Source organism: Xiphophorus hellerii, chromosome 6 (genome assembly GCF_003331165.1).
Source record: "Xiphophorus hellerii strain 12219 chromosome 6, Xiphophorus_hellerii-4.1, whole genome shotgun sequence".
Lineage (NCBI taxonomy): Eukaryota > Metazoa > Chordata > Actinopteri > Cyprinodontiformes > Poeciliidae > Xiphophorus > Xiphophorus hellerii.
In genome coordinates, this window is record NC_045677.1 from 9,313,631 (window position 1) to 9,335,623 (window position 21,993).

General features: G+C 40.0%; 3 protein-coding genes and 1 long non-coding RNA gene across 4 annotated transcripts; 3 read left to right on the forward strand and 1 right to left on the reverse strand.

Moving 5' to 3' along the window:
• Positions 1-75: 75 nt before the first annotated feature.
• LOC116721804 (uncharacterized) lies at positions 76-21,613 on the reverse strand. The gene is made up of 4 exons (XR_004339684.1): positions 20,594-21,613; positions 19,132-19,140; positions 12,123-12,125; positions 76-87 (listed from the first exon to the last, which is right to left on the reverse strand). It is a non-coding gene; the product is annotated as an uncharacterized LOC116721804 (long non-coding RNA).
• LOC116721799 (solute carrier family 22 member 13-like) lies at positions 1,066-6,407 on the forward strand. Its single transcript, XM_032565772.1, has 10 exons — positions 1,066-1,718; positions 1,796-1,899; positions 2,004-2,158; positions 3,134-3,302; positions 3,455-3,575; positions 3,836-3,930; positions 4,005-4,219; positions 4,305-4,413; positions 4,677-4,883; positions 5,771-6,407. Exons 1-10 carry the CDS (start codon positions 1,347-1,349, stop codon positions 5,844-5,846), a joined length of 1,623 nt encoding a protein of 540 aa, XP_032421663.1. The 5' UTR covers positions 1,066-1,346; the 3' UTR covers positions 5,847-6,407.
• LOC116721802 (solute carrier family 22 member 13-like) lies at positions 7,637-15,345 on the forward strand. The gene is made up of 8 exons (XM_032565776.1): positions 7,637-8,120; positions 9,940-10,108; positions 11,140-11,260; positions 11,647-11,741; positions 11,843-12,057; positions 12,737-12,845; positions 13,602-13,808; positions 14,600-15,345. The coding sequence occupies exons 1-8, from the start codon at positions 8,006-8,008 to the stop codon at positions 14,667-14,669; spliced, it is 1,101 nt and encodes a 366-aa protein (XP_032421667.1). The 5' UTR covers positions 7,637-8,005; the 3' UTR covers positions 14,670-15,345.
• LOC116721800 (solute carrier family 22 member 13-like) lies at positions 16,974-20,587 on the forward strand. The gene is made up of 10 exons (XM_032565773.1): positions 16,974-17,598; positions 17,674-17,777; positions 17,984-18,138; positions 18,247-18,415; positions 18,486-18,606; positions 19,437-19,531; positions 19,716-19,930; positions 20,010-20,118; positions 20,199-20,405; positions 20,491-20,587. Exons 1-10 carry the CDS (start codon positions 17,227-17,229, stop codon positions 20,537-20,539), a joined length of 1,596 nt encoding a protein of 531 aa, XP_032421664.1. The 5' UTR covers positions 16,974-17,226; the 3' UTR covers positions 20,540-20,587.
• Positions 21,614-21,993: the final 380 nt, after the last annotated feature.

A 21,993-nucleotide genomic window follows, 5' to 3' on the forward strand; every position in this document is an offset into this window, starting at 1 on the left:
TACAATACCCTGACAAAGTACTCATACGCCTTGAGCTTTCTCACATTCTGTCCTTTTACAGTCACAATCGTTGACAGCCATGCTTGACTGTGAAATGCAAAGGGAAAAAATGATATTTCAAACTTACAAAAAACTGAAATCTGGCTGGTGCCTGTATTTAACCTTTTTGAGTCAATATTTTAGAAGATCTCCTTTAACAATGACAGTCTTTTGGGGCAGCTGCCAGCGCTGCTCAACTAAAGATAAACACAATATATGTGGGAACTTTTGTTTAATGCAAGAGAAAATGCTTGACATGTTTTGGTAAAATAATAATAATAATAAAAAACTTTAAAGTTTTTTTTTTTTTTTTTGGTAAAACAGCAAATATAGCCAGTAACATATTTTCCTCAAAGATGATTTTATTGGGATAGGAATAATGAATTTCATTTTATTCCACTATCTGGATCGACTAGCGTCTGTGTTTTCAATTAACTAAAAGAAGGAAGACATTTAAGGTGGGGTAGGTAACTTTTATTAAAAAAATAAATAAATAAATATAGAAAACTAAATAAATTTTACATTTATTTTAAATAAATAAATACATTTTTACATATTTGTTAATATCACAAAACTGACAATCTGTGAAAGAATCAAACTTCTCTTAGCTCTTATTACAGAAATACGCTCCTCGGTGAGAAACAACCAATCATAGCCAAGAGGAGGGACTTAGTGCTGTCAATCACTCTCATGCACACTTTGCTACCAACAGCCGGTTAACCACAGTGGAACTCCTCATGTATGGTAAGGCTAGCTAGCATGGCAGATGACTACATTTTCCCTGAAATAACTTGTTTCTCTGCCACTGCTAGCACATTTAGCACCACACACACGAGCTGATTGACAGCACTAACACCCTGCTCCTGGCTCTGATTGGCTGCTTTGGACCGGGAGCGGTGCATTTCTTCAGTGTAATAGTAGCACAGGGAGAGAATCAAGGGAGCTTGATTTATTTATTTTTTCACAGATTATCTGTCTCATACTGTCACGAAATGGTGAAAGTTTTAACAAATATGTAAAAATTAACACTTTTACAAAAATGTGTTTTTACACATTTGTTAAAACTGTCACTATGTCCTGACAGTATAATATGAAACAAACAAAAAACAACAAGCTCCTCCTCTCTTGTAGCAACACATCAGCTTCCTTCCCTTATTTTAACATGTCAACCATTGCTACACTAACTTTGTGTTGAAGGTTGGTTTCTCCCTCATACTCAGTGACTGATTAGATTCACAGTTTAAATATTGATTTTTCATGTTTGCCTCGATAAAGACGGCCTTAGCGGCTTCTTCGTCTGTGCAAAGATGGTGGACTTTGGGGAAATTCTGGAGACCGTCGGAGACTTTGGCTTCTTCCAAAGGCTTCTTCTCCTCGCGTTGGCCTCTCCACATTTTTTGCTCCCACTTTTCTTCTGCAGCTTCCTTTTCACCCAGTCCGACCCGGAGCGCCACTGCAACACGGACTGGATCCTCAGGGCTGCTAACCTGACCGCAGGGGAGCAGCTGAACCTCACCGTGCCCAGGGAGGAGGATGGGAGCTTCAGCCGCTGTCGGATGTTCGTCCCTGTGGACTGGGACATCCAGGATATCAGGGAGTACGGCCTCAATGAGACAACAGGCTGCAGGGATGGATGGGTTTATGGCAGCATGCTGTATGAATCCACCATAGTTACTGATGTAAGTGAAGAGAGATGATGTTATTCATGCCTTTTCCAGCGACTGCTTTCTGATTATTTCGGCGTCCATTTTTGCAGTTTGATCTTGTCTGTGAGAAGTCTAACATGGCGGCAGTCACTCAGACCATCTTCATGACGGGTATGCTCGCAGGCTCGTTCATCTTCGGACCAGTTGCCGACTCGTAAGTTCCTTACAAAAAATTAAATTAAATAAAATGATTGCCTTACTGACTTGTTACAAAAAACAAACAAACAAAAGATTTAAAGCCTCTATCTGTGTGTTCAGGTATGGCCGCAAGAGAACCATTCAGCTCCCAGTCGTCTTCCTCTTGATATTTCTCGTAGTTGCCGGAGTGTCTCCAAATGTTCACGTTTACAATGTGTCCCAGTTTATTGTTGGAGCGGCGCTGGGAGGATACAGGATGAACTCTATAGTGTTGGGTACGTCTTGAATGCTTTTTCTAACATTTTTCGTAGAAGTGGGCGGATTGATCCAAAAATATCGATGATATCAAAGCTAAGTCTGCATCGGCATCGGATTAATACTGGCATGTTAAGATTGATACTTTAGTTTCCAAATGGAAACTTTTTGCATTGTCTTTCAACTCTACCGCAGAAAGATCTATTTTGCACTTTATTTATGAAAGATTCACATGTTAAGATATTATTAAGCTATGTTGTAGGTACCTATAAACTTTGTCTAATTTCTACTCTAGGTTTAACAAAAGTAATTCAAAGCAAAAATCACAATGGTCAGAAGTTTGATAATATGTCAAACTTTAATAAAAAAGTATCAATATCGGTATTGAAGATGCGGGACCTGTGTTTACTTGGTATCGGATCAATTCCAAAATATGGAGGATCACACATGTCTAAATTTTGGACTCATGGATATTTAGTATTAATTTTAACAATAGAAAGTGAAACCAAATTGCTGAAATGGAATAAAACACATTTCACACCTGTTGTAAGCCATATAGTCCTGCTAAATAAGGACTCCTTCTGTATTCATGTCCACTTAAAAACATCTGGAGTTACACACAGTCGTATCAAACCAGTCGTATCAAACCAGATGCACGTGATGGGAAAATAGTTACTCAGCATTTTGAAACAGGTTTGTCCTGATAAATCTAGTTTGGTTGAAGAGACGTTCAAAGGAGATCGTAGAAAAGCACGAATCCGCTAACGGATTTAAGCAGCGTCTCAAGTCGCCTTTTTTGTTGTTCAAGTGAAAATAAATGACCTTATTTTTCCAAAGACGAACTGAAAAAAAGCTTGCAATCGATAAGTGCATGTTAAAGAAGAAACATAAATTTACTAGGATGTTTTCATGTGACTGTAGACGTGGCTGTGCTGTGAGAAAACAACCCTGCAGCGATGTCGGCGATTAACCCATGTGTTGGGTGTGTTTTGCAGCTACAGAATGGATTGGGATCACTAAAAGGTCCCTTGCCTCCTGTGTGAGCCAGGTGTTTGGAAGTTTCGGACAGTGTGCGTTGGCCGGGCTGGTCTACTTCGTCCGTGACTGGAGGAAAGCGCAGTACGTGGTGGCAGGGGCAGAGGCCGTGGTGTTCCTCTACATCTGGTAGGTGTCAGCTGTAACCTTTTTTTTGTTGTTGTCGTCGTTTGTCTTAAGTGAACTACCGACATGACGGCGTTTGCACATTGGATTGTCAGGTCTGAACCGGTTTGTATCTGCTCAACAGCTTTTGTTTTTGTGTTGTTGTTTTTTTTAAGGTGGATTCCCGAATCGGCCCGGTGGCTCCTGGGGCGGGGAAGACCAGAGGAAGCCAAGGAACTGATCCGAAAAGCTGCAGCGATCAATAAAAAGGAAATCCCAGAGAACCTGTTTGACAAGGTTCATCCAGTTTATCGGAGATAATATTCAACCAAATTTGACTTCTAGAGTCAAAGAAAAATTAACTACTCTGCAACTGAGCGTTTGGCTCAGTATGAAAACAGCACAGTCATCATGACGGTGTTAATTATGAGTAAATACAGGATTTTATTTATCTAAACCAACTTGGATTTAAATGAAAATGTGGCTATTTAAATTGAACCAAAACAAAACTATTTCTTTGACATTCGGATTTTAGTCAATTTACATTTGCTCGACAGGTAAGCGAGGAGAAAAAAGTGGAAAGTGGAGGAATCAAAACGATTTTTACCTCAGCAGTGCTGATAAAACATTTCTTCATCATATCCTTTGCCTGGTAAGTGAGGCACCGTCGATTGGCTTTCCATTTCCATGACAACTTATGAAATAATTAATGTCTTACATGTTAAGGTTTTCGTTGAACCTGGGCTACTTCTGCCTCGTTCTCAACGTGGGCAAGTTTGGTCTGGACATCTTCCTGGTCCAGTTTCTGTTCGGGATTTCCGAGGTGCCGGCACATCTCCTCTGCATCTGGTTCTTAGAGTTTTTGGGACGGAAAAAATCGCTTTTATCAACTCTCCTCATAGCAGGGGTTGTTTGCCTTTTAACCCTGGCTTTTCCTCAAGGTAAACTCTGCTAAATCGAACTCTGCGAGAATAATCGTGGAGTATTCTCACAGTAAGAAATGCTTCTGCTTCACCCGAATTTCAGACAGCGCTGTAGCCGTGACAACCCTGGTTACCATAGGGAAGTTCTTCTTGAACTGGGCCGGCTCGGTGTGTCTGGTTTACATTCAAGAACTGTTTCCTACTTCTATCAGGTGTGTCATATGAAAAAGTAAAAAAAAAAAAAAAAAAAAAAAATATATATATATATATATATATATATATATAGACAGTACAGACCAAAAAGTCAATACAGACTTTTGGTCTGTATTGAGTACAGACCAAAAGTTTGGACACACTTTCTCATTGAATTCAATGAGAAAGTCTGACTTTTGGTCTGAACTGAGTGTACTGTATATATATACACACACATGATAATTGTATATTTTTGCAACTGAAATATTCTCTGTTCTGTTAGGCAAACTGCAGTGTCTTTGGGCTCCATTGCCTTTAGAATTGCAGGGTTGCTGTCGCCGTTGCTCAACATGCTGGCTGTGTACCACCACTCCATTCCCATCATAGTCTTTAGCAGCCTGGCTGTGCTAAGCGGAGCGCTGGTCTTCCTGCTTCCTGAGACCAGCAGAAAAGATCTTCCTGATTCAACCACTGATGGCAAGAGCAATGGGTGAGCTCATATCCTGCACCTACTTCCTCAGGTGCAGGAAGTAGCGTGTGTGTAACCCATGTGATCTGAGGCACCCTAGTATTTTTAAGTTTTGGGGCGGCCCATATAAAACTCCTGGCTAGCTCGCTAATTGCAACACGAGATACAGCTGGTGATCTCTTGAAACATTAAGTATATAAAGTTCTGAATAGAAACACTAAACTAACTTACCATTTTGGAGTATTTGGAGATAGATTGGAACAAAAACTGAAATATACGTGCTCTTAAAAGTGTACATACCCCTTTTGAAGTCTCTCAACAACAACACAAGCCAAGTTTATTGTATAAGTTGCACAACGCCGCAACTTATACTTTTTTTTTTACTGCACCTTTTGACTCATTTTCGACATTCAGTCTTTCAGAGTTTACATCTGCCATCAATTTAGGGAACTGAAATAAATAAGTAAAAATCTCCAAACATTACCACGTTTGCCGCCTTCTGCTAAAGACACGGCTTCCATAGAGGTCGATCAAGAAGACCTCACTGCGCAAAGGTATCACTCAGGAGAAGGGACCAAACAAAAACATCTACAGCGTTATGAATACGTTGTGACCAATTGGTGGTGTTTATAGACTCCAGCTAAAAAAAAAAAGTGAAGGTGCAACTAAATAATAAGTCTAGGGTGTGCAAATATATACTAACACATATTTTGAAACAATTTATCATTGCTTCTCTTTTCACAAAACCCTCTAAAACCCTTGAAATGGTGTGTCCAAGCTTTTGATAACTACTCCATGATATAATGGAAGTGGAAAAAATCTTACAAAAAAAAAAAGCTTAGTTGGCCCTATCGTTTACAAGATTTATCAATTTCACTGTCTCACTCTATTGTCCTTTTGACCTACAGGGATTTGGCCAACGAGAAGACTGGAAGTGAGATCTTCGTGGCTGAAATCCACACCAGAAAATCAACCAAACTCTAAAGGACACAGAAAACCTTTTTGTTGTTTTTTGTTGTTTTTGTTGTTGTTGCTTCTTTTGGATCCTAAGTTTAAATCCACCAACTGGGAGAGGACGTCGGAAAAGTCGTTTGTTCTGCAGCCTGCTGAACGGACAGGTTTTGTGTAACGGGCGAGCGATCAGTTCTCCGTGCAGAATAAGTTGGAAGCATCAAGTTCAATAAATCAAGAAGATACAAATTAACATTTTTAAAATGTAAAATAAATTGTGTTCTCTGTTAGGATTTTGGGGTCAGGGGCAAAATATATTCTACCCATAGGGTAATGTTAAGAGTTGATCTATGTTTCCCAGTACACAGGGAGGATGACTTTGTGAGTTTTAATTAGATTAAAACATAAATCTATCCTTCCTGGTAACCCTGAAATGCTTCTCACAGACTGTGTATAGCCTGATCTTGAAATGTTTATGCACATGTACATTTTCTACCATTTTTAATCTCAAACTGACTTCATAGTAACTTATTGACTGGTTACGTAACGACCCGGATGGATGACATGTGTCTGGCAATAAAACAGTCGACGTTACATCGCTGGAGTTTTGACCGCTTGCTACTTTAAAACATTACATATTTAAAGAATAATTTGAGTCCACTCTCAGACAGATTAAACTCCTGCTTCCTTAAAGAAAGCAGGAGTGGCTAAATTAAGAGAATGTGCCTCTCTACACCTATGAAAATGAAATATCTTTTTTTTTTTTTTATTGCTGACAGCTTTACAAACCTTCAAACTATAAATAAAGTATCTAAAGTCCAAAATGTTATTTAACAGATGTCAGGTAAGACTACTGACCGTCATGATTTGACGAGTCAGCACGCAGTAAAAAAAAAAAATAGAACACTTTTTATAACCTGGAGATAATCGGTTGTTTTGTCTGCGTTTAAGTAAAGTATTTGTGCTAGGAAAAGCTCAAACTTGAGGACTTTTACTTGCTGTTTTGGTCAGTATGTTTCCCAGATTGCTTAATCTTTTGTTCAGAAAACTCAGCTCTGTACAACCAAAAATGATTTTAGGATGGCATCCAGTGAGAGATGCCAGGATGATATAAATCTGGTTAAAAAAAATAAACCAGGAATACTGCTTCTAAGTGAAAGCGCCGTCTCATCTTTCCTGAATCACACTTGCATGGGTTTAAACATTAATGGGCTCTTTGTTTAAAGGTCATTGCCTTGCAGCATCACCGAAGTGCAAGTCTGCGCCCTGACCATGGCTGATTTTGGGAAAATCCTGCGTAACATAGGAGAGTTTGGATTGTTTCAGAAGACCATCCTCTTTGCTCTTTGCTTCCCAAACCTCATCTTGCCTTTCCACTTTGCGAGCGTAATTTTCACCCAGTCCGACCCGGAGCGGCACTGCAACACGGACTGGGTCCTGGGAGCAGCTCCTAACCTGACCACAGAGGAGCAGCTGAACCTCACTGTGCCCAGGGAGGAGGATGGGAGCTTCAGCCGCTGTCGGATGTTCATCCCTGTAGACTGGGACATCCAGGATATCAGGGAGTACGGCCTCAATGAGACAACAGGCTGCAGGGATGGATGGGTTTATGGCAACATGCTGTATGAATCCACCATAGTTGCTGATGTAAGTGCTAAACCTCTTTCACTCAGTAATTTCCAAAATATCTCTAATTGTTTGGTTTTGTTTTTTTGTCCAGTTTGACCTCGTCTGTGACCAGGCTCATTTGTTGGGCATTGCGCAGACAGTGCTGATGGCTGGCATCCTCGCCGGTTGTCTCTTACTTGGACCTTTCGCTGAATCGTAAGTCAAAACATGGGGAAATTTAGCGAATGAAATATTGAGCTCATACACACAAACGTGCGAACAAGGACAAAGTTGGAAGATGTTAAGCTTTCGAGGCCGTGGCGGCTGCCGACAGGTTCCACGCGTTGGGTTCAACCCGAATGGCGGAAGGAAGTCTCTTTTCGCTGTTGTTCATCGAGCTCACGTTTTCAAAACAGTAATGTCGAACAGAAAGAACGTGAGCATTTCATGAACTAAGCACTTTTTTTGAAGAGAAATTTCCTAGGTGTTGTATTTCCACACTTCCATCTACATTTCCATGTGTTAACTAATACGTGTGTTTCAGGTTTGGCCGTAAACGAGCGGCTCAGATCCCCGTAGTTCTGATGCTCCTCTTCTCTGTAACAACTGGGTTATGTCCGACCTACCCTTTATATTTGGCCTCCCAGTTTGTGGCGGGAATTGGATATGGAGGCTATCGACTAAACGGCGTCATCCTAAGTAAAGTTTATTTTATAATATTTTTTTCTCCTAAACTGACTCTGACAAAAACAATAAGGGATTGACCTGTTCAGGATGTAATGTGGTAGACATACATACTAGAGATGAGAAATTTGGAAATAATTCAAGCTACAACGATTTGTCATTTCCAAAATGGACACTAGAGGGCTCTATCGTGGCATCCCAAGAGGAGCTAATAGATCACAGACAGTTTCTGGAGCATCCAACAGTTGGTCATGACAATCAGTCAATCAATCAATCAATAAATTTTTATTTGTATAGGACATTTCAGCAACAAGGCATTTCAAAGTGCTTTACATCATAAAGACACAGAGTCATGCAGCATAGAATCAACAATCAAAACATTACATTAAGTCACGTGCCATTGTTAAATTCATAATTGATTACATTTCAAAAGCAACTCTAAACAGCTGGGTTCTTAGTCTAGATTTGAAGGCACTCAGTGTTTCAGCTGTTTTGCAGTTTTCTGGAAGCTTGTTGGAGATTTGTGGTGCATAGAAGCTGAAAGCTGCTTCTCCTCGTTGGGTTCTGGTTCTGGGGATGCAGAGCAGAACCAGAACCAGAAGACCTGAGAGGTCTGGAGGGTTGATACAACAACAGCAGATCTTTAATGCATTGTGGTGCTAAGCCGTTCAGTGATTAATAAACTAACAACAGTATTTTAAAGTCTATTCTCTGATCTACAGGGAGCCAGTGTTGGGACAATGAGGGAAGTTTGCCCTTAGAGAACTCCTTGTAGATACATAAGACGGTAGTTTGGAAGGGTTCTTTTTTGGAAGTTGAATGAAGTGGTCACCTTTGTCCCTCATGTGAATTCGAGAGCATTAAGTGTGCTAATAAACCTAATAGAACTATGCATCCTCAGTGTCTGCTGGCCTTCAGTCCCTTTGAGTCTCTTCAGCCACTTTTCCACTTGTACCTACTCAGCGAGGTTCCTCTCGGGTCTACTCGTTCATAAGGGTTTTCCTCTAGTAAAGGTCACATGGTACCAGTGGCTTTTTTTTAGAACTTTCTTCACTGGGAGTCCAAGTGAAGGAAACTGATGATCACTGAAAGGGTAGGGGTGGATGTAGTCATTGGTTGCCTCACAACTCCCTGTTTGTGGATGATGGTGACAATGGTGTAGGAGTTTGTCCTGCAATTGGTGGGCTGCTGGATCGAGTCCCACTCCGTCTGCCTCCGTTGTTGTGTCCTTAGGCAAAACACTGATTTATTTTAAAAACACTTCACCCTCCTTGCCGGCTGGTGGTACTGTAGCTACTGTATCACCATCAGCGTGTGAATGGGTGAATGACTGAATGTAGTGTGAAGCACTTTGTAGGTTCTCTGGACTTGATAAAGTGCCGTACAAAGACAGACAATTTACAAGAGCCAATCCCGCACAATGATCCAATCGGCAATTTGTAAAAACTCACAACAGCAGCTGAGTTTGACAAGAAGCTGCACACTGCTTCCAGCATTGCTTCCATGTCCTCCATTGTTGTGTTGCGTTTGTGTTGCATACCGATCACGTCACACTACTTTTTGGACTCTTTGGCTGCCCAAGTATATGACAACCCCACCTCCTAGAGCTGTTATTCAGTTGTAACGGAAAACCACCTGAAGTGAGTAGAGCCGTGCTGCTAGGTGCTGGTAGTAAAGGGCATGCCACTGATGCCTCGTAAAGGCATCTATTGTTATCAACTTGTAATTTATTGTAACCACTAGGCTATGCCAAGAGTATCTTGCCTGTGACATTATTCTTTCTCTCAGGTGTTTTTTTCCACAATCAAAGTGTTTATATGTTTTGTGCCTTTAGGCACCGAATGGATCGGCGTGTCCAAAAGGTCCTGGGGAGCCTGCATCACTCAGCTATGTGGTGCCGTTGGACAGGCCATCCTGGGTGGCATGATCTACTTCATCAGAGACTGGAGACTGGCTCAACTGGTCACAGCTGCTCCGTTTGCTGTGATCGCTTTTTACATATGGTCTGTGGAAAAAATGTTTGTATTTTAGCGTTTTCTGGCTCCATGCGTAATTCCACATTTTCCGCTCAAGGTCCGACCAGCAATTTACATTTTTTTCAAATTATTACAACTCTTGAAAGAGAAGGAAATGTGCTACATGCTCTCTGATTTATTTTCAAACCAACAGAAAACAATTGATTTACAAGATTATCCTTGTGTATGCATAGTGCGGTGAATTCCTGGTGTTCTTGTTTGTTAGGGACAACAGCCACCCACACCTAGCTAAGATCTGCACATAGTTAAAACCAAGACTAAAAATAATTAATAGTTCAGACAGCAATTATACCTTAATATGTATCAATACACACAGTGGAAACTGTTTTGGTGGTTCAGCCAATCACCACCAAGAAAATAAACGGTGCTCCTGGATTGCCTGCTTCGCAAACACCAGCCAATAGCATGTCAAGTTGTTTGTATGTATTTAAGTTTGAGGTGCATTTTCTTTAGAATATTTCAGATATCCTCTATTCAAAACTCTGAGTAATTTGGAGTTACGTCGCAGAGGAAAATCCGCGAATACTGTAAAGTCAAACTTGATCTGACTTTATTTTCTAAAAAAAAAAAATGTGTCAATGCACATGCTATTGTGCTATTGGATGGTGTGTTTAAGTGGGAGCAGGAAAAAAGAAATGAACATTTTCAGCTTTCAACACACTGATCACAGGTCAGACCCATTAAGGGAAAGTTGTCTGATTGCCGTCTCCGAGCAACTGATTGATGCATGTTTAGCTTATAAAGCTGCTGTTACACGTAGTCTTTCAACACATGTTGCCATATCTGAAACACATCTTGAGTAGTTCTAAACATAAAACCTTTCAAAGTTCTGTCAGAGTCACTTTGGAGATCAAAGTGCGCGTACAACAGTATCTGATGTGTAAAAACGTGAAACTGGCGTTTAAGCCTCCTAGTTCTATATCTTCATGCGACATTGACATATGAGGCAGATGAACAATAAAGGAGACTAATGAAAGTATCTATTTAATTTTTCACAGGTTTATTCCAGAGTCAGCCAGATGGTTGTTGGACAGGGGACGGACAGACGAGGCTAAAGAGCTGATCGTCAAAGTGGCGGCCATTAACAAACGCAAAGTTTCAGACTCTCTCCTGGAAAAGGTTTGCCTTTCTGTCTCTGTCTGTCTCCAAACAGACAACAATAAATGTCATTTAATAAAAGTCAAACGGGTTTAGTACAATAATCGTAAAGAAAAACAAAGAAAAAAGAAAACGTCGTAGGACAGTTCAGCGCCTTGTGACGAACATTTTCGTGACTTTAGAAAATAAAGTCAGATCAAGTTTGAGTACGATGTGATCAGATAAAAATCTTAATCAAAATACACTGAAGTTTGTTAACACAATCTGATTAACTGTGGAATATTGTTGCTTTTGCAATGAAGGTCTTGTTTTTACTAACTCAGCAAATTAGAACAGGTGAAAAGTTTTCATATGAGGTGATTAGTTATAATCATGCAACTGTTAACATGATGTCGTGTCCATTACAGATTACTATCAAAGAAAATGTGCAAAAGGGAGGCATAATATGTCTTATTAAGTCTCCTGTGCTGAGGAAGTATTTCCTTACCATCATTTTGGCATGGTAAGTTATACTGCGCAACACATTTCCTGTGGAGTTGTGATATCTAAAGAAAAAATTAGAAGTAGGACAACTTAATGTTTGAATGTCTTTGTTTTCCGCAGGTTCTCCCTGAATGTTGCCTACTTCTGCCTTTCGCTGAATGTGGGAAACTTTGGCTTGGACATCTTCCTGACTCAGGCCTTGTTTGGGCTCTCTGAAGTACCGGCTCACATTATTTGCATTTGGCTGCTGGAGGCGGTCGGGAGAAAAGCGTCACTGATCACCACACTTGTGATTGGAGGATTTCTGTGCCTCTTGATCCTCGCCGTACCTCAAAGTAAAGCCTCTACGAACTGTTTATTAACCCGGTAGTTTTATATATATATATAACTGACTTCATACTGACTCGTTTTTACGTTGCATGGTTGCATTTTCCTAACCAAAACTTGAATTATTTAAAAAAATGTTTACTTATACAACCGTACAGCGGGCATGGGAGGTGGCGGGCCCCCTGCCCTGGCCTAGGGGGGGCCCGGATGGGAGGCAGAATGTGATGTCAAAGATCCAAGCCTTTATCATGTCTGATGAGAGCTGGAGAAAGCTGGGAGAATGTAGGATAAAATAGCCTGGTGCCCCAGTAGGTTATATAGTAGGCTGCCAGTCATTGTTGACTCATGGTTGCTAAAAACTTTACAAGACCGACTAATTTTAGTGACATAGTGGGTGTAAAATATTGAATAAAATGTTGCACTACATGACTGGCTTTATTTTCACTCTTACATTTAACTTTATGACACACAAAATTACAAGTGTATCGTCCACATTGTCTCCAAGTGTATTCTGGGTAAAGCTTGTCACCAACCGTCCACCAACGTCATCATCAGTCACTTAGCAACAGATGGCGAACCAAACAAACCCTTTTTAAAAAAGGATGTGAATATCTATGCTTTGTGTTCATGATATTATAGCCTCTCTAACGTACTTGTAAGTTTCTATTTTTTTTTTGTCTTTTCCAGGTAATGCCATTGCTGTCACTGCGTTAGCCATTGGCGGACGTTTTTTGACCAACTGGGCCGGATCTATATGCAACTTGTACGTTCAGGAACTGTTCCCGACGTCTTTTCGGTAAGCTGACTCCCGTTAATGTATTTCCCTTTAAAAATGATACCGTTCTCCAATCTGGTCTTGTTTGGATCGAGTCATTTTAGATGTGAAATGTGACGCCTGGTTGTTCCGTGTCACGCCTCAGACTCTCGCTCAGGATGTACTGTAGAAAGTATTCACCCCTCTGGATGTTTGACCCTTTTTATTGCTTCTACAAATCAGTCAGGATCAACAAAATGTGGCTCTTTTAACAAAGGAATTTACAAGAAAAAGAACACCTTTAAAGTCGAAACTGATTTCTATATAACGATGACAGTTGAATAAAAATATGAAACATGAAATAAAAACTACTGATTAACCAGTGAATGGGCCTTCCAGACACATGTTTCTTCAGCTATCACAAATTGACTGGACCTTTGTTGAATTAGGTCAGTTACTTTAAAAGCGGTGAATATTGATGGTAGCACTTATTTTATGTTTCATATTTGTACGGAATCGTCATTATTTTTGTAAAAATACATTTTTATTAGCTTTTTTCTGTTAATTTCTCTTGAAAAAGCAATATTTTGTTGATGATTATTGATTTGCAAAAAGCAACAAAAAAGAGTAAAACATCCCAAACGGTGAATGCTTTTCGCGGGCGCTCTAGTGGTTAGCGTTCAGTGGTAATTTCGTCTCTGCTGTAGTGTTTGTATTTTTTCTTTTAAAGCAGCACAATAAGCAGACAAAAACTATTTGTTGAATAAACCTTTGAGGAACGACTTGTCCTCGCTCTAGACAAACCGCCTCGGGTTTGGGCTCCATCGCGAGCCGAGTCGGAGGCTTGCTTTCCCCGCTGCTCAGCATGCTGGCCGTGTACCACTGGTCCATCCCTGTCGCCGTCTACAGCAGCCTCACCATCCTCAGCGGAGCCCTCTGCTTCCTGCTTCCCGAGACCAGGAGAACAGAACTCCCCGACTCGACCCGTCAAGCCGAAGGCAACTGGTAAGAAAGCTGGATTTGGACGACGGTGTCAGTGACAATCCATGTAGTCGCAAAAACTACACAAATGTTTGCCTTTTTTGGTTAATCTTTGTTTATGAGAATTTTGTCTTGTTTTATGCCTGATTGACACACTCCTGAGTTTAGGACCACTGAACCTAAAATGTCAAAATTGGCTCATAAATCTGGTTTTTATGGGACGTTACACCATTCAGACCCCCTGATGGCGAACTCAAAAAGACTTTCTGTCTTTGACCATGGCATGACTGTTGAACAGCAAAGGCTACACAGTAAATTTGCATTTCTTAAAAGATCCTGAGGGGGATTGGGACAAAACGCCAAGCAGCAGACCTCAATTATTTAGGCTGTTTTCACACCTTATAGTCCAGTAAACTTGGTTTGACTGGAGAACAAAATTGCAACATTTGTTACATTTTGTTTCGTTTTCAGCTGGTGCAGTTCACTTTCCCGCTGCACTGTGTCAAACGATCCAAACCTCTTGCCTCTGGTGGCGCTGCACCAAAACTTACTGAAGTAAACGACACAAAAACCTCAGAAGAAGAAGACACTGAGCGCAATTTAGTTACACACAAAAAGCAAACAAAAATGGAGTAGCATCAGATTTCAGTGGTTGTAGGATTTCTTTGTTTTTCGTAAAAGACCACAACCAATTTCTCCCGCTTACGCTAGACATGCGTGTTGGTTTTGGCTGCATTTACCTCTTTGTTGACGATCTTTTGTTTTTTTGTTCAAATACTGTTGGTTTTGAAGATCTTCTTTTTTTCTCACCACAGGACGAAGAACAAGACGAATCACCAACGAGACTCAAATGAAGATTTACAAATCAAATCAACCAAGTTGTAGTCTGTACGGTTTCATTTTTTTAGTGCACTTAGTGGTTTCATTGGAACTCCAGTGTGTAGCTACGGCTAATCAGTGGATTTTTATTTTATTTCCTGTAATTGTCAAACATCCAGACAGTTTGATTGTAAAATTGTTTATTGATAATAATGCTCAATAGTTAAGAGAACCTTGTTTCTAGCTCCTAACTTTTTACTCATTCCAAGTGGTCTTTAGGTTACAACCTAATCTACTTTTGCAAATATGGAATAACCAATCTGGGTATTTTTTTGTTTGTTTTTTAACTCGTGCTGTTGTGTTTTTTGTGGGGAGAAAAAAAAAATACAAATTTACAGCCACAGAAAAAAAGAGTCATGAAATCAGGGTGCAAGACTCTGACTAATGGCTGTGCTTTTACTTTGTTGTCACATTTGTGTCAACATGAACAGAAAACCCTTTTGACAGAAGCCTGCATGTCTCATTATACTTATTTGCTGTTTTATGAAAATGTTGAAAACCTTTACGCCTTACAGCTTGTGCTGCTTAGTCCTTGTATAGAGTTTGTTTTTTGTGATTTCTCACATTAACTGCACAGTTTTCAATAATAATATATTGACTGTTTTTAAAAGCCATATATTTTCGGGATGAATTGAGTTTTTGGGCTCTAAACATCATCAACATTAAACATGTTAAAACATCAGTGGATGTGTGTTGTTGAGGCATCTGCCTTCTAACAGAGTACAAGAAAAGTCTGTTGAATAGTTTGTAGCTTTTTTTCTACCTTCATACTAAAAAAAAAAAAAAACAACAAATTTCTCTAAAACTAAAGTTGTTGTATTTTATTAGGATCCCAAGAACACATACTCACTATGCTGAGATAAAACTACATATAAACATGTTGTTCCTACATACTAGAACAGATATGTATGTATATATTATCAGTGTTTTATTTTCAAGTTCAGAGTTGCTTTTCGAAAGCGCACACACACACTTACACACACTTACACACAGCTTGTTTTAAACCATGTGGGGCTGACATTTAGCGTAAACCAAACCATTTTTGTTTCCCTGGTTACATTTGAACTTGCCTGCGTCATTGATGTTGACACGAGTTGTGTCAACCTTTCAATGCGTCCTGTTTACACCGACACACTGAAGCTCATGTGGTTTCGCCTTTAAAGCCACTGGAGTTCTTTTACAGGGTAATTTATTGGCTCTCGCTTTTATTCCGTTACCTGCACAAATTAAAGCAGCCAGTTATGCACAGTGAAGGCTTTGCGTAACTGCAGATATGTGGAGGTGAACTTATTTCACTTTAATAACTTTAATTAAACCATTGTAAATACTTTTTGCATTTACAAAAAGTCTGAATAAGTATTTGGCCCCCTTACAGATTCTCTTCTGCATTTGCTTTTTGTCAGACCTAAATGTTTCAGATTATCAAACATATTGTTTTATAAAACAAAATTTACATGACTAAATTGAAAAGTATGTTCAAATAATGAAGCAGCAAAACTGGTTGTGCTAACTTTGGTAGCAACAGCTGCCAACTAGGATTGGTGATTAACTGCAAAGAGTTTTACATCAATTAAATTGAACTCATCTTGATCCCTTTTTTTTTCTTCAGGGTTAATCAGTATTTTGTTCAGTCTTGGACAAGACCATAAAAAAATCATTAATTTAGTTTATGTTGTTTAAAAACTGTGTTTTGTTGTTACTCAGGTTAACTTCTGACATTGGAGTTAGCTTGATGACACAAAGACTCAAACATTAAAGTGTGAAAAAGCCAAAGCAGAAAAAAATTATAATTGGTGGATCTAGTATTTTTCCACAAAACTGTATGTTCACAACTGGAAAAATTATATATATATATATATATATATATATATATATATATATATATATATATATATATATATATATATATATATATATATATATATATATATATATATATATATACAGTACAGACCAAAAGTTTGGACACACCTTCTCATTGAATTCAAGTAGAAAGTGTGTCCAAACTTTTGGTCTGTACTGTATATATATATATATATATATATATATATATATATATATATATCTGGTATATACGTACATACTGTAGATATATATATATAATTTTTTTTATGAAGTCCTTTGAACTTCATGCGACATTTTACGACTCAGCTATACTTTGGACTGCATATAATCCATCTGCAATGTATGCAAACATGCTTATCTAAAGTGTCGTAGAAAATTGTAAGAAAATTCAAAGGTCATTGTTTTACTGCAAATTTTAGAGTGCAGAACGTCTGACAAAGCAACATAAAACTGTCTTGGCTGAAGTTCAGACCAAATTATTTTTAATCACAAAGAGACATCCAGATATATGGATGTACTGTCAGCAAAATCCTTAGACATGCCTGCTGATAAGTGTTCCTAAAGATTCCTGTGGAAAGTAATTGAGCCGTAGTTTTTTTTCAATTGGAAACCGTAAAATTAAACGTGCTGTTGTCTTGCTTCGAGGTGAGATAAGTAGTTAAACGTTAACGCCGCTTAAATCTGTTGTTTGGTCTTCACACATCGAAGTGACACCAACATGGCAGACTTTGGAGAGATCCTCAGGAACATTGGAGAGTTTGGCTTGTTCCAGCAGCTTACTCTTACTGCACTCGCGTTTCCAAACTTCTGCCAGGGTTTTCTGATGTCCAGCTTTCTTTTCATCCAGTCCGACCCGGAGCGACACTGCAACACGGACTGGATCCTCAGGGCTGCTAACCTGACCACAGAGGAGCAGCTGAACCTCACCGTGCCCAGGGAGGAGGATGGGAGCTTCAGCCGCTGTCGGATGTTCGTCCCTGTGGACTGGGACATCCAGGATATCAGGGAGTACGGCCTCAATGAGACAACAGGCTGCAGGGATGGATGGGTTTATGGCAGCATGCTGTATGAATCCACCATAATTACTGATGTAAGTGCTAGAGTATAAACTCTTAACTTGTCATTCAGTCAATAAAGATCTACTGAACCATCTAAATGTTTGCAGTTTGATTTGGTGTGTGGCCAGTCCAACATGGTGGGAGTGATACAAACGGTGTTTCTGGCCGGAATCCTCCTGGGTTCTCTCATGTTTGGACCTTTTGCTGAATCGTAAGTCGGAATAACAAAGCAGACTCCTCTCCGCTTTTTATAATGTCGGGTTTCTAGAGTGCCTTGCAAAAGATATGTCTAAACATCTTGACATTTTTCACCTGGTGACAAGTTGCAAACGCAAACTTTGCTGTATTTCATTGGGCAACACATTTTCCACTGTCTGGCTTTCATTGCATCACTTTGGTCTCTCCTTACTTTTACAGGTTCGGTCGTAAGCGAGCAACTCAAATTCCAGCGGTGATATCGTTTGTGTTCACCTTGACAACAGCTCTGTGCCCCAGCATTTACTTATACTTAGCGTCCATTTTCATGATGGGAATTGGAGCTGGTGGATATCGAGTCAACTGTATTATACTGGGTACGTATATTTCATTGGTCTCGTTTAAATTGTGCATGCTTTTTAGGACCTTATCCATGCAAAACGTGTGCCTGCTGCTTCTGGCATTGTGCTTTTTCCTTGCTGCAGCCACCGAATGGATCGGCGTGTCCAAAAGGTCGTGGGGGGCATGTGTGACGCAGCTCTTCGGCTCGGTCGGACAGTGCGTCCTGGCTGGTACCGTCTATGGCATCAGAAAGTGGAGAGTGGCTCAACTGATCTCTGCAGCGCCTCTTGCGGTGGTTGCTGTCTACATATGGTGTGTTAGGATTTAAAAGTCAGCTGTTTCCAGTTACCTTCAAAGTTACAATTACCTTTTTCCTCACCAGGTTCATCCCAGAGTCAGCCAGGTGGCTGTTAAACAAGGGACGGACAGAGGAAGTGAAGCAGCTCATTGCCAAAGCAGCCGCCGTTAACAAACAGCCGGTCCCTCACTCTCTGCTGGAAAAGGTTCAGGATGCCAACTAACTGTTAAAGTATCACTTTTCAGTAGAGATTCACCGACTGGGACGGTTTTGTTCTCGAAAACTCATCTGCATTTGCAATCCTGATACTTTATAGCAGATATATTGTAATAATCTTACATGATTAGTCTTGTGATTATAGTTGTAGCCTCTCTTATCTTTTTGTTTAGCAGGAAGAGATATTTAGTCCCCAGCCAACTTTCTACAGCACGATATGCTGCTTTATCATGGTCTTAGAAAGGTTAAGGACGTTTCCTGAAATGTATTGAGTTTTATTATTTGTTTCCAAAGATATGTCTGACATCAGACACATACAGCTGCAGTCCTCTGTAAACTCATATCTTCCAGCTACTGATAAAGTTTTTGTCAGTAGCATTAGTACTGATAAAAAACTGCAGTACTGTGATTATCTGTAGTGCTAGACAGATAGTTTACCATCATCTGTCCAGCTAATGCCTAGATAGGCTACAGCAGATAACAGTAGCTTACTGTAGTGTTAGCCTAGCATTACAGTAGCTAGCTGTATTACTAGGCTAATGCTAACACTTTCTGTCTATTCTGCTGTGACGCAGAATTAATTAAGCTTCCAAGGTATTTCATTGAGGTTCCAGTTTCTATACTTCCATAAATTATTGGTTTGCTTTAAAGTCTTCAAAATGTGTCCTTTGTCTAATGGTTAGTTGGACGGTTTTAGGTAATAATTTTGTCTTAATGCTTTGAAGCAACTGCTTCAACTGCGTAGTCATAATATATCAAATTGTTTTAACTGTATTTATCTAGGATCGAGTCCAATCTTAACCAGAATTTCTACCACAGGTTACCGTGAACACAACCCCAAACAATGGTGGCATGAAGATCATTTTCAGATCCCCACTGCTCACCAGATATTTCCTTACTGTTGTCCTGGCTTGGTAAGTGAGTAATACAAAACAAACAATGGACATCGCAATGCTCTGTAGAACAAGTCGATATCTTTACTGCGCTAAACCAGATGATCCCAGTTTGGTTTATATCAGAATAATTGACCAGCTATGAACCTGAAATGTTAAATTGGTTGTTTCTGACTCTGACTAACTGACCTCTGCCTGTTTCCAGGTTTTCACTGAACCTTTGCATCTACTGCCTGTACTTAGACATGGGAAACCTCGGCTTTAGCATCTTTTTGACCCAGTTCCTCTTTGGTGCTTTTGAAATACCTGCTGTTCTATTCTCCATGTGGCTGTTGGAGATTTTGGGGAGAAAAGCGTTATTCATATTTACCCTGGTAATAGGAGGACTTTCTTCTTTGCTCATTGTTGCTGTTCCCCAAGGTAAACCTTTTGGTTGGATTGATATTACACAATACGTGCTTGGTCTATTTGTCATTCTTTCTTTTATCCCCCTTCCTAGAACATGCTCTAGCTGTTACGTCTTTGGCTGTGGCCGCTCGCTTCTTCCTGGTCTGGGCTGGTTCTGTAGCATGCGTCTACATCCAGGAGTTGAGTCCAACATCAGTTCGGTAGGAGCTCTTCTTGTTGTCAGCGAAAAGCCACTAGTGTTCGGACAGCATTAGCAGTCGAGTCATCTAATACGTTTCAGACAAACTGCCACCGCTCTGGGCTCGATAGCAGCAAGAGCAGGAGTGTTACTGGCGCCGCTGCTGAACATGCTGGCGGTGTACCACTGGGTCATCCCCATCGTCGTCTCAAGCAGCCTGACAATCGTCGGCGGAGCCCTGGGCTTCCTGCTCCCAGAGACCAAGAAAACTGAGCTTCCTGAGACAGCTGAAGAGGCGGAGAAAAACAGGTAGACGAGTGTGGTCGACACCGATCTCTGGAGAAGCTACTCGCCATGCGTCATCCTTCACTTCTTTTTACTTTCTGTCTTTCAGAGTCGCAGCATCAGGATCCGATTCACCTTCTGAGTCGAACACGTTATGAACTTTTGCCTGTCTACCTGTTTCAAAATCCATTACTGGCAACATTCATGGTTACTGTTAAGGAAATATGGCTATTTTTGATTGTTTAATATAGTTAAGCTAATGCCATGTGTGTTTAAGTAGATCAACATTCCTAGATAAACATTCTCCTGGCAAGGCTGTAACTTAAAGCAGCCATAAAACAACATGCTCCTGAAAGGCTTTAAATTAGTAGGCCATAAAGAATATCTTCCCCGGCTCACAGGTCAGAGGTCGAGGTTTTCCCAGGAGCGTAGAGTTGCATCAGGAGTTGGTCACAACTTAGGAATCTTGGAAACACTTAGGTTTAATTTCTGATATACCTTCTTAATATTAATAGCAATAGTGTGTTAGATTAAAGTATATTACCAAAGCTACAAGTACTAATCTAGTAAATAGAATGTATTTGAAAATGTACTAACTATGACAATATCGGAATCAAAAGGTAATGGTTTGAATGTTATGTTTTACAGGTTGGAAAAGACTTCTATCTCATTATTGTTTGTGATAAAGTAAAGATTCAAATCTTTGGAGAAGCTGACTGCAGAGGAGCAAGATAGGTTTTGTGAAAATAACTTATAACTTTAATAATTAAAATGACTCTTGATATTTGTCATTAAAACTCAGGGGAAGGTTTAAGTTTTTTCAAGGTAGCTCTTGGTTGGTCAAAACAGGGGTACGCCCTATTTGCATATATTAACAAAGAGAAACGCCTTCACTAGAAAAGGGAATGCTCAATAATAAGAATTCAGACAACTGCCCTGTTTTGCTTTTAAGCATCAGCTGTCTCCAAAGGCGCCTTTGTTCTTTTTTCTTTTAATTCTTTTGTCTCAGGTAAAGAATGTACTTCTGTGTACTCTGAAGTTTCTTGTTAAATTCATACGGTGTTTTCTATTGAATTAAACTCTATATCTCTGTGACGTCATTGTGCCTCGCCGTTTCCTTGCCAGCCCTGACGACATCCGTTCGGGACCCGGGCAAACAGGAGGAACAGAGAGCCATGCTTTTTCCAAAATTTAAGCTAACCTAATAAATTTCCTCCTTAATATTACCATTTACCGAACCGTAGCTACTTTGAGAGAGGAGAGGCCAACACTTATTCTGCAGGAACAGAGATTTGTTCTTTTACCTGAGGCTCCAAGAACAAGAACAAGAACTGAGTTCTTTGTGGCTCAAATCCAGAACTCCCGGGAAGAACACAACCTTCCTGTTGCTTTACTTCTGAGCTGTACAGTCTCAGTTGTTTTGCAATCAGAAGGTTGAAGGTTTGATTCCAGCTTTTGCTTCCGGCCAAGTTACCTTCTGATCTGTTTATTGGTGTATCCAGGGAAAGTGCTGCATAAATTGAGACCATTTACCATCTTTCTATTACACAAAGACATCGCAAATAGACCAACCACATATTGTGTAATATCAATCCAACCTCGACGCCCATCC

What these genes read in the sequence shown, in the direction of transcription:
- LOC116721800 (XM_032565773.1), top strand. Translation starts at nt 17,227, where the DNA reads ATGGCAGACTTTGGAGAGATCCTCAGGAACATTGGAGAGTTTGGCTTG. An exon ending in GTGGTTGCTGTCTACATATG is followed by an intron (nt 18,416 to 18,485) that starts GTGTGTTAGGAT and finishes TTTCCTCACCAG; the next exon opens with GTTCATCCCAGAGTCAGCCA. An exon ending in CTTACTGTTGTCCTGGCTTG is followed by an intron (nt 19,532 to 19,715) that starts GTAAGTGAGTAA and finishes GCCTGTTTCCAG; the next exon opens with GTTTTCACTGAACCTTTGCA.
- LOC116721802 (XM_032565776.1), top strand. Translation starts at nt 8,006, where the DNA reads ATGCTCCTCTTCTCTGTAACAACTGGGTTATGTCCGACCTACCCTTTA. An exon ending in GTGATCGCTTTTTACATATG is followed by an intron (nt 10,109 to 11,139) that starts GTCTGTGGAAAA and finishes AATTTTTCACAG; the next exon opens with GTTTATTCCAGAGTCAGCCA. An exon ending in CTTACCATCATTTTGGCATG is followed by an intron (nt 11,742 to 11,842) that starts GTAAGTTATACT and finishes TGTTTTCCGCAG; the next exon opens with GTTCTCCCTGAATGTTGCCT.
- LOC116721799 (XM_032565772.1), top strand. Translation starts at nt 1,347, where the DNA reads ATGGTGGACTTTGGGGAAATTCTGGAGACCGTCGGAGACTTTGGCTTC. An exon ending in TTCGGACCAGTTGCCGACTC is followed by an intron (nt 1,900 to 2,003) that starts GTAAGTTCCTTA and finishes CTGTGTGTTCAG; the next exon opens with GTATGGCCGCAAGAGAACCA. An exon ending in ACTGATGGCAAGAGCAATGG is followed by an intron (nt 4,884 to 5,770) that starts GTGAGCTCATAT and finishes TTTGACCTACAG; the next exon opens with GGATTTGGCCAACGAGAAGA.